Source organism: Trichosurus vulpecula, chromosome 7 (genome assembly GCF_011100635.1).
Source record: "Trichosurus vulpecula isolate mTriVul1 chromosome 7, mTriVul1.pri, whole genome shotgun sequence".
Lineage (NCBI taxonomy): Eukaryota > Metazoa > Chordata > Mammalia > Diprotodontia > Phalangeridae > Trichosurus > Trichosurus vulpecula.
Window position 1 is genome coordinate 254,965,878 of NC_050579.1, and position 23,167 is coordinate 254,989,044.

At 37.6% G+C, this 23,167-nt stretch overlaps 1 protein-coding gene across 2 annotated transcripts in view; it reads right to left on the reverse strand.

Annotated features, from left to right (window-relative positions):
• The window catches only part of WDR45B (WD repeat domain 45B), a 92,681-nt gene that overhangs the window by 35,521 nt on the left and 33,993 nt on the right, over nt 1–23,167 (reverse strand). For both annotated transcript variants that reach the window (XM_036768549.1, XM_036768550.1), the window contains exons 3-5: nt 22,840–22,941; nt 7,260–7,347; nt 5,481–5,575 (exon numbers count right to left, since the gene is read on the reverse strand). In XM_036768549.1, coding sequence (XP_036624444.1) covers nt 5,481–5,575; nt 7,260–7,347; nt 22,840–22,941 — 285 coding nt within the window. The remainder of the gene's footprint in view (nt 1–5,480; nt 5,576–7,259; nt 7,348–22,839; nt 22,942–23,167) is intronic.

Below are 23,167 nucleotides of genomic sequence, written 5' to 3' on the forward strand. Positions count from 1 at the left end.
ATTGGGGGTTCAAAAGACTCTTCATAACCTAGTCCCTCCCCAACACATACTCACACTCTTTCAAGTCTTCTTACACCTTACTTCCCACATCATATTCTTTGATCCAGTGAAACTGGCTTCTTGGATTTTCCACAAATAAGATATTCCATCTCTTGGCTGTGGGCATTTGTCTGTCTTCTGTCCCTGGAATGCTCTCCCTTCTCATATCTGTGTCAGGCTTTGCTAGATTTCTTTAAGTTACAATTAAAAGTCCATCTTCTGCAGAAATCCTTTCCCAACCCCTTTTAATTCTAGTGCCCTCCCTCTACTAATTATTTCCTATTTACCCTATATATAGCTTGGTTGTCTGTTGTCTCCCTGATTAGATTATAAGCTTCTTGAAGGAACAGAATGCCCTTTGACTCTTTTTCTTTCTTCAGCACTTAACTTGACATATAGTAGGGAATGAATAAGTGTTTATTAACTAACTGAGCCCTGGTGAAGCCAGGTACAAGTGCTAGTGCCCTGCCCTTGTTACTTTAGTTCTGGTGCTCAGCACTGCTCTATAGGCTTCCAACACAGGCAGATAAAGCTTCTGCTTTTCTATATCTCCACCTCTTCTATACAGGTGGAAGTAGAGATAGAGCAGAGTTGAATTCTGTTATTTGATGCCACAGAATGACAGTTTGAAGGCAAGTGGGTATTCTGGCAGAAGCTACAGTAGCATTGAGGGAATCTCTGTGTGGATCCTAGAGGATGCAGCCCTGCCAAAGTATGGGTGTTGGTGCAGAAGGAAGTGTAAAGTGTGTTAGGCAATAGTTTTAACCTTCTTTGACATTAAGTCATCAGACTTATCTAATTAGGGTTATTGGTGTTCTACCCTTGGTATTAGAATTGGTTCACCTCTTGGACACAATTCTTAGTTTGGATAGGTTTAATAAGTCATGAGGATCAGAGAAAATGTCTAGTCCTCAATCTTGTTGGTTGCCTGGCCTGAAAGTCTATTTATTAATACTAACATGTTCATGTTTATATTTTTAAGTTTCGAAATTCTTAAAAAGGCATTGCATTTTTTAAAAGTGTGAGGAAATTCAGGAACCATCATGAGAACTTGTGTTCTGGGTGAAGATCAATGGAAGCAAGAACAGAAAGAAGGCTGAAAGAAATCACAGACAGGAAGGACAGCTTTGATGAATTAATATACATGATGATTTAATATACACTTTAAAAAATAAGCAATCACTACATAATATAAGTTTACTCTTTCATGTCCAATCCCTTATACAACAATGCCCATTTTATTGCTGTTTGTTCAGAATGTTTTACTCTATACGTGTATGTGGAGAATATATATATACACACACACGTATATATGTACATAAAGAAAAAAGGCCAGTGGAAAGAGAAATACAATTGACTTAGTTATCCTAAGATTTAGTTAAAAGCTATAGACCACCTACTCAGAAAGAAGAAATAGCCGAGGAGTCTGGGTAAACAAATCACAAGTCTAGTACATAGGAATGGTATAGCATTGATGGACTGATTATAAAGACAATTCTAGACCATTCTCCATGCCAAAAACAACAAAAAAAAAAACTTCTTGGCTCATCTTAATGAAAATTTTATTGTCAAAAGGTAAAATAACCAAAACGGGGTAGGTAATTCATGCTGGATCTCACGTACAGGAAGAGTTTGTAGTTTGGAGTGGATGTTATAGAATCTTAGGAGGAATTTCCTCCTAGGTTTTGTGACAGAGTAGAGGAAATCCATTCATACTCTAGATTTTAGGAAAGCAGATTTAAAACGTAAAAAAGAATAAGCAGCATTCTATGATTCTACAGGAGAATTCAGCTGAAGGGGACTGGGAAATTCTCAAGATCAAATTCTGAAGACAGAGAGTCAATTCTATTAACAAAGGAAAATTAGGAATGGTCTAAAAAAAACTAATATAAATGTACAATGAACTCAACAACCTGGATTTTTAAAAGTTAAGTACAAAAAAATGCATGCAACAGGAAGTAATGATAGATATAAAACTGTGGAACAATACTGTAAGAAATGCTGTAAGGACTACCAAGGCTCAGAAAGAGCTGACTAAGGCTGGCAAGGAAAGCTAAAGATAGTAAGAGGTTATTGGGGTAGAATGGTACATCAAATACAGGACCATTGCTTGGGATGGATGGGATGATATAACTGACAAGAGAAAGTAAAGCTATTTATGAGAAGAACCTCTAGCCAGGAAAGAACAGAACAAAAATGGCTAATGGGGAGGTGATACCAGAAATAATTAAAATGATAATAAGAAAGCACTCAGCTACTCTAGAAGAATTCAGGACATCTGGCCCAGATGAATCATATCCTAAAGCATTGAAATGACCAGCAGATATAGTACTGAACCACTCTTAGTAATATTTCAAAGACTGTTGAGAACAGGGGAAGAATTGCATAACTGAAGCCAATGTCTTAATTTTTTTTAAATAAATTTTATTGAAAGCTTTTGATTTTACACAGCACAGAACCAAAGAATTAAAGAGAGAGAAGTAACCTCACTAGCCATCTAGTCCAATTCATTAGAATTAATACTTAAAAAGTGGTTATTCAATCTTGGCTTAAAGACTTCCAAAAGGGGAAACACTACCTCTCAAAGCAACCCCATACCACTTCTGGACACCTCTAATTGTTAGAATATTTTTCTTGTTATCAGGCCTAAATTAGTCTCTTTGCAACTTCAAAATTACATACTTTCAAATATTTTAATTTAATTTAAAAATATTTTAAGACAGCAATCATGACATCCCAAGACTAAACATACCCAGTTCCTCCAAACAATCCTCACATGGTATGGATTCAAGGCCCTTCTCACTATTCTGGATGCCTTCCTCTGGACAACCTCCAGCTTATCAATGTTATTTTCAAACTTCGGTGTCCTGAACTGAACACAGTTATCAAGGCAATGACGCTATCAAGGTCTGATGAGGGCAGAGTACAGCATCAAATGTCTATTCCTGGAAGCTATGGCCTTCTTAACATAGCCAAAGATCACATGGACTACTCTGGCTGCCATATCACATTACTGATTCCTACTGAGCTTGCAGTCCACTAAAATCCCCTGAACGTTTTCAGAACTGCCATCTTTTTATGCCTACAACATCTCATATTTGTGAAATTGATTGATTTTTTGTATCTGAGTGCAAGACTTTACATTTATTCATGCTGAATTTCATCTCACTAGATTCAGTCCAGTGCTCTAGTCTGTTAAGATCCTTTTGATGCCTGTCATCCAGACTACTAGTTATCCAATTCAGGTTGAGCCAATTTAAGCTTGATATTGTAACAAAATGAGATAACTGGCAATCATTCAACAATTTACAAAAAGAAATTTACTTATTCATAGCAGCAGTACATTATTATGCATAACTATATGCTGCATAATTATGTATTACATACACAAATGTTTTATATTTATATCTTTTCTATATATATAATTAGGTACATGCTACCTCCCCAATTAGACTCTGAACTCCTTGAAAACTGGGTCTGTTATTGTCTTTCTTTGTATTAGTACAGAAACTGGCAAACAACAAGCACTTGATAAATGCATATTGACTTGCCTATGTGCCTTTGTACTAGCCACGCCAGGAATGACCTCCCTCTTCGCTTCCACTTCTTAGTTTCTCTGGCTTCCATCAAGATTCAGCTAAAATGCTATCTTCTAAAGGAGATCTCTTCAGATGTTAGTGCCCTCCCTCTGAAATTACCTGCCAGGTACTGTGTACCTTGGATCTATATCTAGTTATTTTTATGTTGTCTCCTTCACTAGAATGTAAGGAATCAAGGGCAGATTGTTGTTACTCTTCTTTATATCCTCAAATGCTTAACACAGTGCCTGGCACATAGTAAGGGCTTACTACTTTTTGACAGAATGATTTGGATAAGAGGCAGTACAAGATAGTGGATTGAGAGATGGCTTCTTTGTCACGAAGACCTAAGCTTACATTCTACCTATGACACACAGTGGCTGTATGACCTACTCAACTTAGGTCAATTCAACTAACTAACAAAACCCAACAGGAAGAGAGAGAAAGAGAAATTCCATTTATAATAACTAAACAATGTCCAAAATACTTGGGGGCCTCTCTGCCAAGCCTCTCATGGGAACTATATGAATACATTTACAAAACACTCTTTACATAAAGGCAAATTTGAATAATAGAACAGATATTAATTGCTCATGGCTAGGAGAATCTACATTAATTTACTTATTCAGTACCATATCGAACAAATAGAGGATTACTTTACAGAGGTAGAAAAAATAAAGAACAAAAAGTCAAAAACCTCACAGGAAATTATTTTAAAAAGGAGTCTAGAAATACCAGATCTCAAACAATACTATAAAGCAGTAATCACCCAAACAATTTGGTACTAGTTAAGAAAGACAGGTTGATCACCAGAACAGATTATGGTTCATAAAATACAGAAGTAAACAAAGATAGTATATGATAAGCCAAAGATTTCAGCTACTGGGTAAGACTTCATTATTTGACAAAACCTGCTGAGAAAACTGGAAAGCAGTCTGGTAGAAATGTTGTATGAACTAACTGTATAACAAGGTAAGCTCCAAATAAATACATTAATTAGCCATAAAAGGTAACATCCTAAACAAATTAGAGGAGCAAGAAACAAACTGCCTGTCAGTTCTATTCATAGGAAAACTGTTTATGACAAAGGAAAGGGTAGAAAGGATCAAAAAAGATAAAAAAATTTTAATATATAAAATTTTAAAATTTCTGTACCAACAAAATTAGAAAAAATATATGTAACCAGGTTAAAAAAATCTACATCAAGTTTCTCTGATAAGAGTCTTATTTTTTAAAATACACAAGGAACTGATTCGAATATATAAGAATAAGAGCTATTTCCCCAACTGATAGTCAAAGAATAAGAATATTCTAATGTTCAATGTTCTAAGGGCAAAAATCCAAGCTATCAATAATTATATGAAAAAATGTTCCAAATTTATGGCAGACACAACAGAAAAATAACTAGATATATACAGAGTAGACAACAGATAATCTCAGAGGAAAAGACATAAACATTTGAAGGGTCCAGGAAAGTCCTCCCTTTAGAAAGTGACATTTGAACTAAATTATTGAAGGACACTGGAAAAACTAAGAGGGATAAAAAAGAAGAGCATTTCAGGTTTGGGGGACAGCCCAGGCAAAGTTCTGGAGACAGCAGATGAATGTTATATGTGAGTCAAAACAACTAAGCCAGTATAACTGGATCATAGAGTGCATGGAAGAAAGTATAAGAAGGCTGGAAAGATAGCAAGAGTCTTGTTACGGAGGGCTTTAACCAGAGGACTTCATATTTGACCCTGGAGGTATCAAGGAGCCACAAAATTTTAATGAGTAGGGAAGTAATATGGTCAAACACTCATGCACACAAGTATTCAGCTAATTGTAAAAGATATTATTCATTATACAGCACATACAACTTACCCTTAGGGTTGTAGCAGGTTTCAAAGACGTGCAACTGATGGGGATTGTGTGTGAAAGTAAAAACCTTAATCATGGAATCCAAAACCACCACAATTCTGAAACAAAAAACATTACCCAATTTCTTCTTCAAAAATTAAATTCGAGTCAAAGAGTCAATTCTTGGGCTTGTCTCTTTCGAATTCAAACACACCACCCACAAAGAATATAAATTAAAAGAAAAACTCTTGAGTTAGAATAAAATCTCACCAATTCTTCTGGGCAGTTTGACTTAGTTAAAAATCTGAGTCACAGAAAATTTTTCAAAAAAATGTCATTTGATTTCTTTTAAAATTCCATCCATACACTAATCCTAACAGTGAAGATGGATAGATACATATACATAAATAACACATAAAAATATATACACACATACATACATCTTCAGCTATTAAGGCCTCTATAAAAGTCTCTGTGTATAGATATACATATGTATTTATATATAGTTATATCTACATATTTGTATAGATATGTCCATATCTATATACTATACGCACATGTATAGCTATATACAACTCTATATAGTTATGTCTATGTGTGTATATTTATACACACACACATCTGGATATCTTGTTTGTGGAGACACTTCATGGAAAACATTGTGGTTTTCGGCAATAATCTTGGAGGACAATAATTTATTTAGCTCTACAGAATAAGTGTATGAAATCATTTTAATTAGAAGGAGGAGGGAGAGAAAAGAGAGAAGAGCATATGTATTCAGATTCATATATACTATATCTTTTAAACTAATATATTTTAAACTCATATTTCTTTTAAATTCATACATATACACATACAGACACATATTTATCTTTTAAATGCTTACAGAGACTAAGAATAATTTAACATCCCAACAGCCATTACCTAGAATTTTTATTTATTTTCAGTTTTCAGCACTCACTTTTATAAGATTTTGAGTTCTAAATTTTCCCCCCTTCTTCCCCTCTGCTCCCCTCTCCAAGATGGCATGCAATCTGATATAGGTTATGCACATACAATCATATTAAACACATTTCCACATTAGTCATATTGTGAAAGAGGATCAGAAAAGGGAAAAACCACAAGAAAGAAAAAGAAAAAATAGTATTCTAGCAAGATTTCTTGACGAAAAACTTAGCAATACTTATTTTATTCTAGTAAACTATTTGACTTCACTGTAAAATATTTCCTTTGTTTAACAAATTAACATTTACGGTAACTAGCTTAGCAACTTTGCTACCCCACCTCCAAAAGAAACCTTATACATAAACTTTAGCCCATGTGTGAAATTAACAAGAAATTAGTGGAATTTATAAATTAACAAAGCTTCATCATGTCTCTTGTTTAGCACACTTAGAAAAACTACCACATTCTAAACTCTAGCTATGTTATATTATTATTCAAGGGTTTTGCTGCTTGAATTTTGACTCATTGGTGAGACTCAAGAATTTATTCCCAACAAATATTTTTTACATTTTTCTTTACCCTTAATCTGAAACAATTTGTTACACTTATCATACTTCAGAGATCCATCAATTACTGTCCTCCAGAATTATTGCTGACTATCCGTGCTTTCCATGAAACACCATAGAAAAGATATTTGTATATAGTCTCTCAGAGCCTTAAACTACAACTGGATGATATTTAATGAATAGTTAACAAGGATTTTTACAATTTTTTCCTTCCTTATATATAAATATTTCACAACTTTCTTCATAGAGAGAAAATGTTTCACTCTATTTTAAAAAAGCATACTAAACCTACCTGTCTCGTCGCAATTTGACTGCTTTGACTTCTGTAGAAAATTCTATTTCAATAACCGTCTTCTTTTTTAGATCATCCCATATCATCACTGAAATGTCAGAAATATCTTATTAATACAATAATTACATTAAGTTATAAATGGCCATGTTTCATCATAAGGTTATCTCTCAATCCCAAACCATTCAATGTACAGGGACCCCTCAAGTCTTATTTTAGGCTTTCACTAGTAAATTATCATAAGACAAATACTTAGCTGTCACTGAGAATACAATTTTAATGCCAAAAAATACAAACCTTTGTAAAAAGTAAAATAAGCTATGACTCAGAACCTAAAGCTTTAGGATCTTATTAAGAGGACTCAGTCTTGGAGTCTTTTGTCTAAAAATTTCTTTTAGACATACCAGTTGGTCTCAATAAGCATTTATTAAGCACTCTTTGTGCTAAGTACTAGTGATTTAAAGAAAGGTAAAAACATAAACCTTGCCAAGGCACTCACATTCTAATTGTAGAAAAACATGCAATAAACTCTGTGTGTGTGTGTGTGTGTGTGTGTGTCTAATACCCTTAAAGTACACTATTCTAAAACCAAACCACTTCCTAGTGATATAAGCCTCCTGAAATCATTTGGCAATGATTAATAAACTCCTGCTCAGCCATAAGCTCCCCATTCCAGTGATCTTTATACAAACCTGTTCACCCCCCCTACTGCCCACTCCCTTATTCCCATCCCCCTCAAATATCACCCCTCTCCCAAGGTCACACTCTAAAAATACTTTGCACTGTGCTCTCTAAAACACATACTCAAAGGTAACAAACTTGTCATCTTCAATCTTTCCCTTTCTCACTCTTTTCACCTTCTGGCTCTTATTGAGTCTTGGCTCCCTCTTAATAAAATGGCAGCTTGACCACCCTCTCCAGCACTGGCTACAGCTTCACTCATTCCTCTTCACTCACAAGTCAAGGTGAGGCACTGTGGGAATACTCTTTACTCCTCGTTGCAAGTACAAGGGTTTCCCTCTATCTTCATCACTTTCCTCCTTTGAGGTTCACTCAACCCACATCTACCACCTAATCAAGTTTCTGGTCTGCTGACCTCAAGGACACTTACCCCTTCTTTCCTCGATGAGTTCAGGGCCTAACTCAGTCTCTCTCCTCCTCAACCCCTGCCCACATACTAGAGAACTTCAACTTATATACTGATATACCCTAAAGCACTCTAACATCACAAATTCTCAACTTGATCATTTCCTATAACCTACTCCTTCCTCCACACTACTTCAGCTATACAAGAGATAGTCGTACCCTTGATCTTTTTTTTTTTTGGAAGGGGGAAGGCAAGGCAATTAGGATTAAGTGACTTGCCCAAGGTCACACAGCTAGTAAGTGTGTCAAGTGTCTGAGGCCGGATTTGAATTCAGGTCCTCCTGACTCCAGGGCCAGTGCTCTACACTGTGCCACCTAGCTGCCCCCATACCTTTGATCTTGCCATCAGGAACAAATTACCACTACTACATTTAAGAGCTCAGAAACACCTTTATCTTAACAGAATCTATTGTCATTCCACTTCTCCCTTTGCCTAGCAACTTCGAACCATGTTTTTTGACTTCACTGTAACCTCCAATCACTAGACCCCTTAGTTCTCTCCCGAAGAATGGCTTTTGTTGTTTTTCAGGTGTTTCAGTCACATGGTATAAATGTAGTTATATTACTGGACTGCTGTCTGTCTTAAGCCTGTTAATGCACACCTGTAAGAGCCTTTGGTATGGAAGAAATAAATAGCTATCCTATAGTTGATTTACATTGTACATAAGAGTAACTTTCTTCTTCTTTGTTGTTCTTCAGTTGTTTCAGTAGTGTCTGATTCTTCAGGACCCCATCTGGGGTTTTCTTGGCAAAGATACTGTAGTGGTTTGCCATTTCCTTCTCTAGCTTGTTTGAAAAATGAGGAAACTGAGGCAAATAGGGTTAAGTGACTTGTGCAGGGTCACACAGCTTTTAATTGTCTAAGGCCAGATTTGAACTCAGATTTTCCTGACTCCAGGCCCAGCGGTCTATCAGTGAATTTTATCAGTGCCACTTATCTGCCCTGGTTGGAGAACTAGCTACCCTGGACTAGGTATACTTTCCTCCTTTCCCAATATTGACAACTTCACTGAACCTGTTCAGCTGTCCTCTTGTCTTGAATCCCTTTCCCCATTCTAGTCCTGCTGATAAAGCTGGAGAAAAGTATGAAATTGAGTTGAATGGATCTACTACAAATTTATGTTACATAACCTCAAGTGGTCTTCATTGCTACAAGGCAATCCTTTTCTACCTCCCTAATTGCACCATCCCCCTCACAGCTTTTCCAAACATTTTCATCTTTCCTCAAATCTCTCTTTGCTTTTTCTTTTCCATGGCTCCCTTTCCCCCAACCCTCTCAGCTGTGACTCTCATATTTTAATGAAAAATTTGAAGTCACTCCCCAAAAGCTCCCTCTTCTCCCTTCTTCCTTAACTCACATCACTTGGATGCTTTCTGCCACCATCTCCTCTGTTTCCCTTCTCCTTGCCAAGGCAAACTCTCTACATGCACCAGTGATGCCATTCCATCTCCTCTTGTTCCTTTTATCCTCTCCACTCTCTACCTTATCTTCAGTCTCTCCTATCTACTGACGGCTTTCTTACTGCTTACAAACATGACCTCATTCTCCCTCATTCTCAAAAAATCTTCACTTGATTCATTCATCCCCACTATCAGCCCATATGTCTCCTTGATTTTATAGCTAAACCTCTTATGAGGGCTCTTCCATTTTCCTTTTTCTCAATCTCTTCTTTATTCTCCATTGAATAGTTTCTTTATTTCATCATTCCAAAGAAGAGACAAAGTTACTAATGATCTCTTAATCATAAAATCTAATGGTTTTTTTCAATCCTCTTCTTGACTTCTCTGCAGCCTTTGACACCGCTGATCACCCTCTTCTCTCTGTAGGTTTTTATGACTCCGCTCTCCCCTAGTTCTGCTCCTACATATCTGAACACACTTTTCTGGTATCCTTTGCTGAATGTTTATCTAAGTCAAGACCAGGAAAACCGCCTTAGTCCCACAGGGCTTCATCCTAGGCCATTTTCTCCCTCTATACTACTTCACTTGGTGATATCATCAGTTCTCATGGATTTAATTATCATCTCTATGCTGATGATTCTCAAATCTACCTATCCTATCTTAACTTCTTTGCTGACTTCCATTCTCCCATTTCCAACTGCCTACTGGACATCTCAAATTGGATGTCTTATTCACATCTTAAAACTCAACATGCCCAGAGCTTTACCCAAAAACTCTCTTCCCTTCCAAACAACTATTTTTCTCAAGCATACCACCGTCTTCCCAGAGCCCCAGGCTCCCAAACTCAGTGTCATTCTTGACTCTCTACTCTCATTCATCACCCTCATCCAATCTGCTGCCAAGATGTGTTGATTTTACCTTTGTGACACCTCTCACTTAGGCCCTTTTCTCTCCTCTGACACTGCTACCACGCTATTACAGATCCTTATCACCTCATGCCTGGACTATTGCAATGTTCTGTTGCTTAGTTATTCCTGCCTTAAATTACTCCATTCCAGTACAACCTCTACTCTCAGAGGCCAAAGTGATGTTCCAAAATCACAGGTCTGAATATGTCAACTCTACCCCAACCTCAGACTCAATAAACTCCAGTGGGTTCCTATCACTTCCAAGATTAAATATAAAAGTTTTCTGGCATTCAAAGCCTTCACAACCTTCCTCTCTCCTTTCCAATCTTCTTACACCTTACACCCTCACACACACAAACTAGGCAATTCAGTGCTCTTCCTCACACAAAATGCTCTATTTTCTTATTGTGCATTTCCACTAGCGGTCCCCAATATCTGCAATGCTCTCCCTCATTTCTAACCCATAGATTTGTTGGCTACCTTTAAATTACAGGTAATATCCCACCTTCTACAGGAAAAATTTTCCCAATTCCCTTTAATTCTAGTGCATCCCCTTAGTTACTTCAAATTTACCTGGTAACTAAGTTTGTTCTGAGAGTTGTTTACATGTTGTTTCCTCCCTAAGAGTGAGTTCCTCGAGGATAGCAACTGTCTATTTCATTCACTGAGAAAAAGGTCTGTGAAGTCTGTGAAGGGCTTTAAAAGTAGAGGATTTTATATTTGATGGTCTCCGAAACTCAGAGTTTCCCCTAGAAGCATCATTAAAGAAAATGTGAAAACAACCCTTTTCTCCCATGTAGACAGTCAGGAGTAAACAAAAAAAAACAAACAGAAAACAGGCTTTATTTAACGTATGTAGATTACAGTGTAAGGGGGTTCCATCGATTATCTCATTTAAAAAGTAATTACATTTGTTAAGTAAGAACATTTCCTGACTACATCAATCAGAAGTGAAAGTAAACAGAGCCTTTACACCTCCTTGAATCAATCAAAGTCACTGCATGAGAGAGACTTGGTTATGTGTTGAGGAACTTGTACAAAAAAGAATCTCTCAGAACCAAATAGAGGTTATAAAGGTCTGGAAGCAGAAAGCAAGGAGTAAGGAATAACCAGAACTGAAATGGAAAGAACCATTAGTCAAAGGGCAACTAGCAAAAGGAGAAAGAGAAGGTAGAGCTGAACAATAAAAGAGAAAAGTAGTATCAAAGAAGGCTCTACATGCATCTTGGATTAAAATAGTCTGGCTGATGCCACCAGCTGTATCCACCTCCTCAAGGACTGAAAAAAGTTCAAAGAAAACGTCTGTTCTCTACCTAACTTTATCTACTTGTGTCTGTCTATCAACAGACACTACAATATAATCTGCTGTTTTATTACCCAAAAGTTTATGGTAACCTCCACCACAGAGTCCAATAGATATAAATGTAAATTAAGGGAGAGAACCACACCTCCACCTAAATTAGTATGTATTTACCTAACTGAAGGTCTAAAGTTTTGTGACTGTATTAAAATCTTAATGTCTAAAATAAACTTCCTAAAGATACAGAGGAGGGAGCCTTGTGGACCATATCACTTCTTACACTTAAAATCAGCAAATATTTTAATTATGTTGCAACAGTATTAATATAGTGAGTGTGCCTAGCCAGTGAAGTCTCAGGAAGAACTAAAATCCTCCTTTATACCCTGAACATGGGGTAAAATTCCTGAACAAGGTGAATTCTTCGATGAGGTATGAGGATTCTCTTGTCCTGGGCTCAACCAAAAAATACAAAGATTCCGATCTAAGCCCATAAACAGTCAAGACACTTCCATTTTCCCTCTGTATTAAGCCTCTGCCTTCCATTTGGGATTTCCACAGTTCTCCAGACTTATAGTACTACTGTGGATAAGTCCCTCTCATGACACGCTAGATCATGGGATGCTAGGGAAACAAAAAACACTCTCCTCCACTTCCCATAAACCTATACAGTGCTTCAAATTTAGGGCCCCTAAACGGTTAAGAACTTGAGGTCTCTCCCCTGGTTCTGCACAGTCCATATAACTAACAATTTAATTAAAGTTCATATTTGCTCCTGCTTGTCATGATTTTATTCCTTTTGCTCATTTCCAGTTCCCATAGCTTCTGATCAGCTTGGTCAAGTAACTCTCCAATACAAATAGCAAGTCAACTGAGTAATATTTTTCTTTCCTCTATTATATGGTCCACATCTTACTCTTATCTAGGAGTAGGATGATGGAGCTATATCACTTTACATCATTTTGTTTCCATGTTATTTTACATTATAAGTGGGATGAGTGGAATGATACCTAAATGCATTCAAATTCAAAAAACTGTTACAGGTCAGTCACATAAGGTGTTCCCAACAGGTAATGCACTCAGTTTAAAAACTAGAGGGCATGTACCTGAGTTGAGCTTCGAGGTAAAGAATTTTAACAAAGAAAGGTGTGTGTGTGTGTGTGTGTGTGTGTGTGTCTAGGGTAAAGAAAAGAATGGGCACAGAACTCATGGGTTGTTTTTCCATGAACAAAGACAGGACAGGGATACAGAAGTGATGCTTCCTGGGGTGAAAAGACAAAGAACAGTGATCTGTGAAAATGGGAGGACAATTATGATGCTCACATATGCTCTTAACATGAGAAGTATACACCAAGGAAACAGCTTTAAGTATCTGATTGGGCCTGAGTAAAAAATCCCAAACTCAATCAGAGTTTGGACTCTGGAAAAAGGGACAAAGGATAACCAAGTACAGGAAAAAGCCTATAGGATGAACTTTGCTAAACAAACTAAGCTTTAGGAGGGTGACCAAAGGTCTAGGTTTGTCAAAAAGGTTCTGTTATCATTTCTGGATTCTCCTTTAGTGAAAATGGAAAAACCCAGAGTCCTTGGAAAAGCATCCATGATACAGATAAAGCACAGATGCTTTTTTAAATTTTTTTTTAAGATTTTAGGGGACACAAAAAGACCAATGAATTGGAAGTGGTCCTCCAAATGAATAGGGGAACATTAGGTACCCTTTAAAAGTAGCAAAGTAGTAATGGGGAAGGGAAACAGATGCACTATAGTGGCTCCCTTCCTCTTCACGGATGTGAGAAAACGTGGGAATTTTACACAAGGAACTTCTGGCAACTTGACACTGTAAGTGGAATTTTACACCACAAAACCTTTAGGTTTGGTACAGGAAGAAAGACTGAGGAAGGTGAAAGAGAGAGTAAACATCATTTTAACTATAGTGGCTCTACCCTACTACTGGCCAAAGTATGTTTTGTATTTTTTCCTCCCTTCACAACTACCTTGCCCTTTGTATTTTGTGGACTGACTCAGAGGTGTGTGCTGGGCTCAAAGGGGGAAAACTGTCCTAACAATACATTTTAAAGTTTAATCTGCATTATTACTATTACTCAAATCTAGACAATCAATGAAACAACAAATCAAGCCAAGGTTTCTAGTGTTGGCCAATTTCTGATTTCCAAGATGTAAATGTTCACACCAAAATTTTAACAATGAGCTCTATAAGCCAGTTCGAGCTGATTCCAGAACACTCCTAAACTGACCCACACAACAATCAGGGAATGAAGGAGGTAGTATCATTGCTTCAAAACGAAGTGAAAGAACCAAGTGCATCTTGCAGGATATGGAAAAAGAACTAACACTGGCAACAATCTATGAAACACAGGAAAACAGGAATAAAGTAAAAAAAAAAAAAGTACCAGAAAGAAGGAATAATTTACTTTCCCCCTAGCCCAAAGATAGGGTGGTTTTCTACTTACAACTCTTGTTTACCTGATTATTTGACAAAACTCAAAGTAACCTCATGAAGGTATGCTCACTTTTTGCTACACTTCTTTAGAACCATACTATGGAATGCCAGAGTGCAGCACATTTACAAATAGCTCTGTACACTATAAATGAATCTGCATCAGTCTTTAGAAATCATGTGGAAAAATACACTGAACACTAATGACATGTGAGACACCTCACTTTCAAAGAATTAAATGGTTTCCTTCCTCATTTACTGTAATAATTTTCCCAAGAGCTGTGATTTCCTCATTTTTCCTTGAGAACTCGCAGTACAGAAATTCATTCCATTGTTGCAGATCTACAATTTGCCCATAAATTATAGACTCATAAGATAACCCAAAGTGCTGAAAAGCTAAATGACTTACCAAGGTTACAAAGCTAATGTATGTCAAAGGCAGAACTTGAACTCTGTAATTCCAAATTCCAAATCCAACTTTTCACACTGTGCTGACTCTCTCTGACTAAAATAACTTAAAGGAAACAAAAGGAAGGAAACACACATAAATGTTTTCTCATTTGATAACAACCCTAGGAAGCAGGTACTATTATTAGCACCATTTTACAGATGAAGAAAATGAGGCAGACAGATGCTTACAAAGGGTCAGAAAGCTACTAAGCGTCTGAGGCTAGAATCTGAATTCCAGTCTTCCAGGCTAAGCATCCTATCCACTGCACCACATAACTGCCTCAAAAAATATATCACAATATTCCGAATATGGCTTAAAATTAATAAGGAGGAACACAGGCACTCAGCTTCATGTCATCCAGCTATCATGGCAACCCAAGAAATAGGATGTGGCTAGCTCGATTCAGAACAGAACCTCCAATGGTTTTAAAAGAGTACCTAAATAGAATATACATATATGTATGTATGTATGTGTGTGTGTGTGTGTGTGTGTGTACATATATATGTATGTGTATATACATATAGACAGAGGGCACAGGGCAAGTTGAATATGAAGGGATGATATCTAAAAAAATAAAATCAAATTAAGGAATGAGAGAGGAATATACTGAGAGAGGGAGAAAAGGAGAGATAGAATGGGGTAAATTATCTCACATAAAAGTGGCAAGAAAAAGCAGTTCTGTAGGAAGGGAAGAGGGGGCAGGTGAGGGGGAATTAGTGAATCTTGCTCTCATCAGATTTGACCTGAGGAGGGAATACCATACACACTCAATTGGGTATCCTACCCCACAGGAAAGAAGGAGGAAGGAGATAAAAAAGGGAGGATGATAGAAGGGAGGGCAGATAGGGGGAGGAGGTAATCAAAAACAAACACTTTCAAACAGGGACAGGGTCAAGGGAGAAAATTCAATAAAAGGGGATAGATTAGGAAGGAGCAAAATATAGTTAGTCTTTCACAACATGAGTATTGTGGAAGGGTTTTACATAATGATACGTATGCGGCCTATGTTGAATTGCTTGCCTTCTTAGGGAGGGTGGGTGGGGAAGGAAGAGGGGAGAGAATTTGGAACTCAAAGTTTTAAAAACAGATGTACAAAAACAAAAAAAAAAGTTTTTGCATGCAACTAGGAAACAAGATACACAGGCAATGGGGCATAGAAATTTATCTTGCCCTACAAGAAAGGGAAAAGGGGATAGGAAGGGAGTGGGGTGACAGAAGGGAGGGCTGACTGGGGAACGGGGCAACCAGAATATTCACCATCTTGGAGTGGGCGGGAGGGTAGAAATGGGGAGAAAATTTGTAATTCAAACTCTTGTGAAAATCAATGCTGAAAACTAAATATATTAAATAAAATAAAAAAATTTTTTTAAAAAAGAGTACCTAAATAGCTGTGAATAGCAGTTAACCAGCTAATAAAAAAATCAAAGTACAGTGGGAAAGTGATAAAATTATGAAGTACACAGAAAAAATTAAGATTAGGATATAAACTAGAAAAAAATACTTCCAACTATAACTCATCTGGGCTATCCTACTGTGTTCATGCATCTCTATTTCACTTTCTATTATTTTTGATTCTCTCCGCCTTTTTCAAATTTACCCTCTCTTCCTTCAAATTCCTCTTTCCTTCTCTATTCTCCAACTGAATTGAACTAAATATAGAATTTAAAGCTTATCTGGTATGTTCACTAGAACCTGATGTTCATTGTTACCAATATAAATTATCAGTTAAGTTGAAACTTTTATGTCTATCGAAAAACTCATCAGGTTAAGCTGTTTTTTACTTACATATGGCTTTTACTAATTTATTTTTTTAGATTAATATACTTATTTTTAATTTTCAACATTCATTTCCACAAGATTTTGAGTTACAAATTTTCTCCTCATCTCTCCCCTCCCTGCCACACCAAGATGGCATGCATTCTGATTAGCCCTTTCCTGAGTTTGTCCTCCCTTCTATCACCCCACCCCCCATCCCTTTTACCCTTACATTCTTGTAAGGCAAGATAGATTTCTATACCTCACTGCCTGTATATCTTATTTCCCAGTTGCATGTAAAAACAATTTTTTTTAACATTTGTTTTTAAAACTTTTGAGTTCCAAATTCTCTTCTTTCTTCTCTCCCCACCCACTTGCATTGAGAAGGCAAGCAATTCAATATAGGTTATACATGTGTCGTTATGTAAAATACTTCCATAATAGTAATGTTGTGAAAGACTATATTTCCTTCCAGCCTATCCCCACCCCAAATTTATTCTATTTTCTCCTTTGTCCCTTTTCAAAAGTGTTTGCTTCTGACTATAACCTCCACCAATCTGCCCTCCCTTCTATCATCCCCACCCTTATCCCCTTCCCCCACTACTATCCTATAGAGTAAGAATCCCAATTGACTGTGTATGGTAATCCCTCCTTAAGCCAAATCTGATGAGAGTAAGGTTCACTGATTCCCTTGCACCTCTCCACCTCTTCCTTCCATTATAACAGCTATTTCTTGCATCTTTTATGTGAGATAATTTACTCCATTCGATCTTTCCCTTTCTCCTTCTCCAAATATATTTCTCTATCACGCCTTAATTTTATTTTTTAGATATCATCCCTTCATAATTTTTAAAATTATTTTATTTTTGACCAGTTACATGTAAAACATTGGGTTTTTTATTTAATATTTTTAGTTTTCAACATTGATTTCCATAAGATCTTGAGTTACAAATTTTCTCCCCATTTCTACCCTTCCCCCCACCCTAAGATGGCATATATTCTGATTGCCTCTTTACCCAGTCTGCATACCTTTCTATCACTCGACTCACCCACCCCCTATCCCCTTCCCCCTTACTTTCTTGTAAGGCAAGATACATTTCTATACCCCAATGCCTGTACATCCTACTTCCCAGATGCATGTAAAAAGAATTTTTCTTAAACATTAGTCTTTAGAACTTTGAGTTCCAAATTCTCTCCCCTCTTCCCTCCCAACCCAACCCACTCTCCTTGAAAAGGCAAGCAATTCAATATAGGCCACACATAAATCATTATGCAAAACATTTCCATAATAGTCATGTTGTGAAAGACTAACTATATTTCCCTCCATCCTGTCCTGTCCCCCTTAATTCAATTTTGTCCCTTGACCCTGTCTCTTGTCAAAAAGTGTTTGCTTTTCACTACCTCCTCCCCCAATAGCCCTCCCTTCTATCATCCCCACCCCCATCCCCTTCCCTCCCTACTTTCCTGTAGGGTAAGATACCCAATTGAGTGTGTGTGTGTTATTCCTTCCTTAAGCCAAATCTGATGGGAGCAAGATTCACTCATTCCCTTTCACCTACCCTCTCTTCCCTTCCAACAAACTGCTTTTTCTTGCCACCTTTATGTGAGATAATTTACCCCATTCTCTCTCTCCCTTTCTCCTTCTCCTTCTCCCAATATATTCCTCTCTCACCCCTAAATTTTATATTTTAGATATCATCCCTTCATATTCAACTCACCCTGTGCCCTCTGTCTGAGAAAGGCCTGAAGAGTTACAAATATCATCTTCCCATGTAGGAATGGAAACAAAACAGTTCAACTTTAGTAACTCCCTTATGATTTCTCTTTCCTGTTTACTTTTTCTTGTATTTGAAAGTCAAATTTTCTATTCAGCTCTGGTCTTTTCATCGAGAAAACTTGAAAGTCCTCTATTTTATTGAAAATCAGTATTTTGCCTTGGAGCAAAAATACTCAGTTTTGCTGGGTAGGTGATTCTTGGTTTTAATCCTAGCTCCTTTGACCTCCAGAATATCATATTCCAAGTCCTTAGCTCTCTTAATGTAGAAGCTACTAGATCTTGTATTATCCTGATTGTGTTTCCATGATACTCAAAATGTTTCTTTCTGGCTGCTTACAATATTTTCTCCTTGACCTAGGAATTCTGGAATTTGGCAACAATATTACTAGCAGTTTTCCTTTCGGGATCATTTTCAAGAGGTGATTGGTGGATCCTTTCAATTTCTAGTTTGCCCTGTGGCTCTAGAATATCAGGGAAGTTCTCCTTGATAATTTCTTGAAAGAGGATGTCTAGGCTCTTTTTTTGATCATGGCTTTCAGGGAGTCCAATAATTTTTAAATTATCTCTCCTGGATCTATTCTCCAGGTCAGTGGTTTCTCCAATGAGATATTTCACATTGTCTTCCATTTTTTCATTCTTTTGGTTCTGTTTTATAATTTCTTGATTTCCCATAAAGTCACTAGCCTCCACTTGCTCCATTCTAATTTTTAAGGTGGTGTTTTCTTCAGCGGTCTTTTGGACCTCCTTTTCCATTTGGCTAATTCTGTCTTTTAAGGCATTCTTCTCCTTACTGGCTTTTCTGACCCCTTTTGACATTTGGGTTAGTCTATTTTTTAAGGTGTAATTTTCTTCAGTATTTTTTGGGTCTCCTGTAGCAAGCAGTTGACTTGCTTTTCATGATTTTCTTGCACCACTCTCATCTCTCTTCCAAATTTTTGCTCTACTTTTCTTATTTGCTTTTCCAAATCCTTTTTGAGCTCTTCCATGGCTGCTGCTGCAGCTGCTGCTGCCACCACTGCAACCACCTCCCCTGCCTTAGGGTTGCGGCCCTCGCACTTCCCTCACCCAGATCCAGCAGTTTTCCCACTGACCTGCTAAGTCGTCTTTGGAGTTTGTGCGTTGAGAAGTTTGGCAGCTGCCACAGCTCAGTGATTCAGGGCCCTGAGGCCTGCTCCACTCAGTCCCCTCCCAGCCTGGTCTGTCCTGGCATGGCCCACATTGGGCCGTTCCAGCATGGTGCGATAGAACCTTCCCAGCGACCATCCAGGCCATCTCAGGCTGCAGACTTGTTTCCCTCTGTTATTTTGTGGGTTCCGTAGCTCTAGAATTTGTTTAGTAATTTTTTACAGGTGTTTGGAGGAATTTGGGGGAGAACTTACACACATCCCTGTTTTCAAGCTGCCATCCTGGCTCTGCCCCCATCCCTTCATATTCAACTCACTCTGTGCCCTCTCTCTCTCTATATGTATATATTCCTTTCAACTACCCTAATACTGAGAAAGGCCTCACAGATTACAAATATCATCTTTCCATGTAGGAATATAAACAGTTCAACTTTAATAAGTCCCTTATGATTTCTCTTTCCTATTTATCTTTTCATGCTTCTTTTGATTCTTGTATTTGAAAGTCAAATCATCTATTCAGCTCTGGTTTTTTCATCAAAAATGCTTGAAAGTGTTCTATTTAATTAAATATCCGTTTTTTTCCCCTGCAGTATTATACTCAGTTTTGCTGGGTAGGTGATTCTTGGTTTTATTCCTAGCTCCTTTGACCCCTGGAATATCATATTCCAAGCGCTTCAATCTCTCAACGTAAAAGCTGCTAGATCTTGTATTATCCTGACTGTGTTTCCACAATACTCAAATTGTTTCTTTCTGGCTGCTTACAATATTTTCTCCTTGACCTGGGAACTGTGGAATTTGGCTACAATATTCCTAGCAGTTTTCCTTTCTCAATCTTTTTCAAGAGGTGATCAATAGATTCTTTCAATTTCTATTTTACCCTCTGGTTCAAGAATATCAGGGCAGTTTTCCTTGATCATTCTTGAAAGATGATGTCTAGGTTATCCAGTAATTTTTAAATTCTCTCTCCTATTTTTTTCATTCTTTTGGTTCTGTTTCATAATTTCTTCCATTTGCTCCATTCTAATTTTTAAGGTGGTATTTTCTTCAGTGAGCTTTTAGACCTCCTTTTCCATTTGGCCAATTCTGCCTTTCAAGGCATTTTTCTCCTCATTGGCTTTTTGGACCTCTTTTGCCATTTGAGGTAGTCTATTTTTTAAGGTGTTGTTTTCTTCATAATTTTTTGGGTCTCCTTTAGCAAGCTGTTGACTCGTTTTTCATGGTTTTCTTGCATCACTCCCATTTCTTTTCCCAATTTTTCCTCTACTTCTCTAACCTGACTTTCAAAATCCTTTTTGAACTTTCCATGGCCTGTGACCAATTCATATTTTTCTTGAAGGTTTTTAATGTAGGATCTTTGAGTTTGTTTTCTTCTTCTGGTTGTATGTTTTGATCTTCTTTGTCACCAATTTAAGATTCTATAGTCTGTACACAGGAGAAAAATAAAATACTAGAGTGTAAAAAAAAAAAAAGATCAAAAAGAGGTTTTTTTTACAAAGTCAATTACTTGACTTTTGTGCTCTTTGTCAAGGTAGGACTCTGCTTCCAGAGTGGAGAGCGCTCTCTCCCAAGCTCCAAGGGTTTTGCGCTGCTGTTTTCAGAGCTACTTCTGGGCACCTGTAAATTTTCAGTTCTTCTACGGTGGTATGATCCAAGGAGAGCTGTTTACTTCTCTCCTGGCCATGCTCTGGTCTATGAGTGACCTCAAGCATTCTTCTCTGCCCTGGACTTCTCTTGCCCTGCAAGAAGGACTCCTTCTCCACACTACTACGAGCTTTTCCGCACCAGCACTCCTCCTCACCCCAGGACTGGCATCCAGGACCATGACCCAGATCCAAGAAGGGCAAAGCAGGAGAATCCTGCCTCAGCACCAGCAAAAAAATCCCTGTACTCCCACTCTCATCAGCAGCTTGATCCCCCCACCATGTGTGGTCCTGGAGCTCCGAAAGCAGCCCCTGCTGTTGCCACTGCTACAGCCACCTCTGCTGCCCCAGGGCTGGAATCAGACTGCGCTCTTCTCTCACTCAGGTCCAACAGAGTTTTCCCACTGACCTTTCACAATGTCTTTGGTGTTTGTGGATTTAGAAATCTGAAAACCCCCACAGCTGCCAATGATTCAGTGCCCAGTCTGCTCTGACCCAGGCCGTGCTGGCATGGCCCATGCTGGGCTGTGCTCCACTCCCAGCACCATGAGACAGATACTTCCCATTGGCATTCCAGGCTGGCTTGGGCTGGAGACTTATTTCACTCTGTCATTTTGTAAGTTCTGTAGTTCTAATATTTTAGTCATTTTTTACATTAATATGGAGGCATTTGGGGGAGAGCTCAAGCAAATCCCCACCTTTACTCTGCCACCTTGGCTCAGCCCCCCATAATTTATTTTTTAAAAAAAGGATTCCTCATACTTTTGTTTTAAAAAAAATCAAAGGTACTGGGCTAGCAAATGAAAAACAGCCCACATACTATGTTACTGCGGGAATGGATTGTTAACTGGTACTTTCTTTTCCTAGAAATAGTAAATAAACTAGATACTGCTCTTTTTTCCTAGCTCTTTGGTACCTCACAGGTGAGAAGATTAAAATTAATCTTCTACCACTTTCTTTTTGATCTTATTTATAAGTAATTGATTTTGCCCTTTAACTATTTTTGTCCCGTAACTGCTTAAGTCATTCTTCTTTGTCTCTGAACTTTAGAGTTCAGCTGGCCTGTAACAGGTTAAATGTTAAAATCCATCTATTCTTACCTCAAATAATTCTGTTAACTTTGGGAAATGTGTATGAACAGAAAGGGAGTGGGGCCTGATATCTTTACTCCACCAAGCTATCCATCAAGATGTCTGATTTCGTGCCCAGAAGTCTGGACCACTATCCAACACCTGGACTCAAACAATGAGCACTTCTTAGACTCATGAGAGAAGAATAAGGGTCATTACTATGCCTCATCACCAAGCCTCAGCTCTATAACCAATCCTGTTGCCGTCAATTCCATGACGTCCTGTTCTGTTCTTTGCTCTGTACTCACCAAAACCTATACAAGGTGAACTGTTCTTTTGCTTGGGGTCTTTGGCATTAATGAAGGCAAGCCACTGACCCATTTATTGACAGGTAGCATGACCCTGCTATTTAACAGCACAAAGATCTGCCTCAGTTTACTCTTTTGTTAAAATTAAATTGTAACACAAGATAAAACTAGGAAAGAGAAGTGAAAACACCTTGAAAATTAAAAGCATTATACAATGTAAAAAATTATTAAATGCATAACTACTGTACCTTTATTAGGGGGATATTTTGGCTTTTTTCCACCACCAACTAATGCTAAATAGTTGCAACGAAACAACATTTCCACATGGCCAACTCCTCCTTCAAGGAATTCTGAAAAGAATTATTAAAAAAAATTTTATTTTAAAAATACATCATACTCAATGCTTCAGTTTAATAAACAAATACACGCAACGCCCATTATGGCATTCTTCTTCTAAAAAAACGTAGAGAGACACTGGAATTACCTAAACAGGAAGTTATGAGGACCAAAATTTTGACATTTATTATATCAGTGCTTTTAGCACTGATGTAATAAATAAAAATACAAATAATGAAT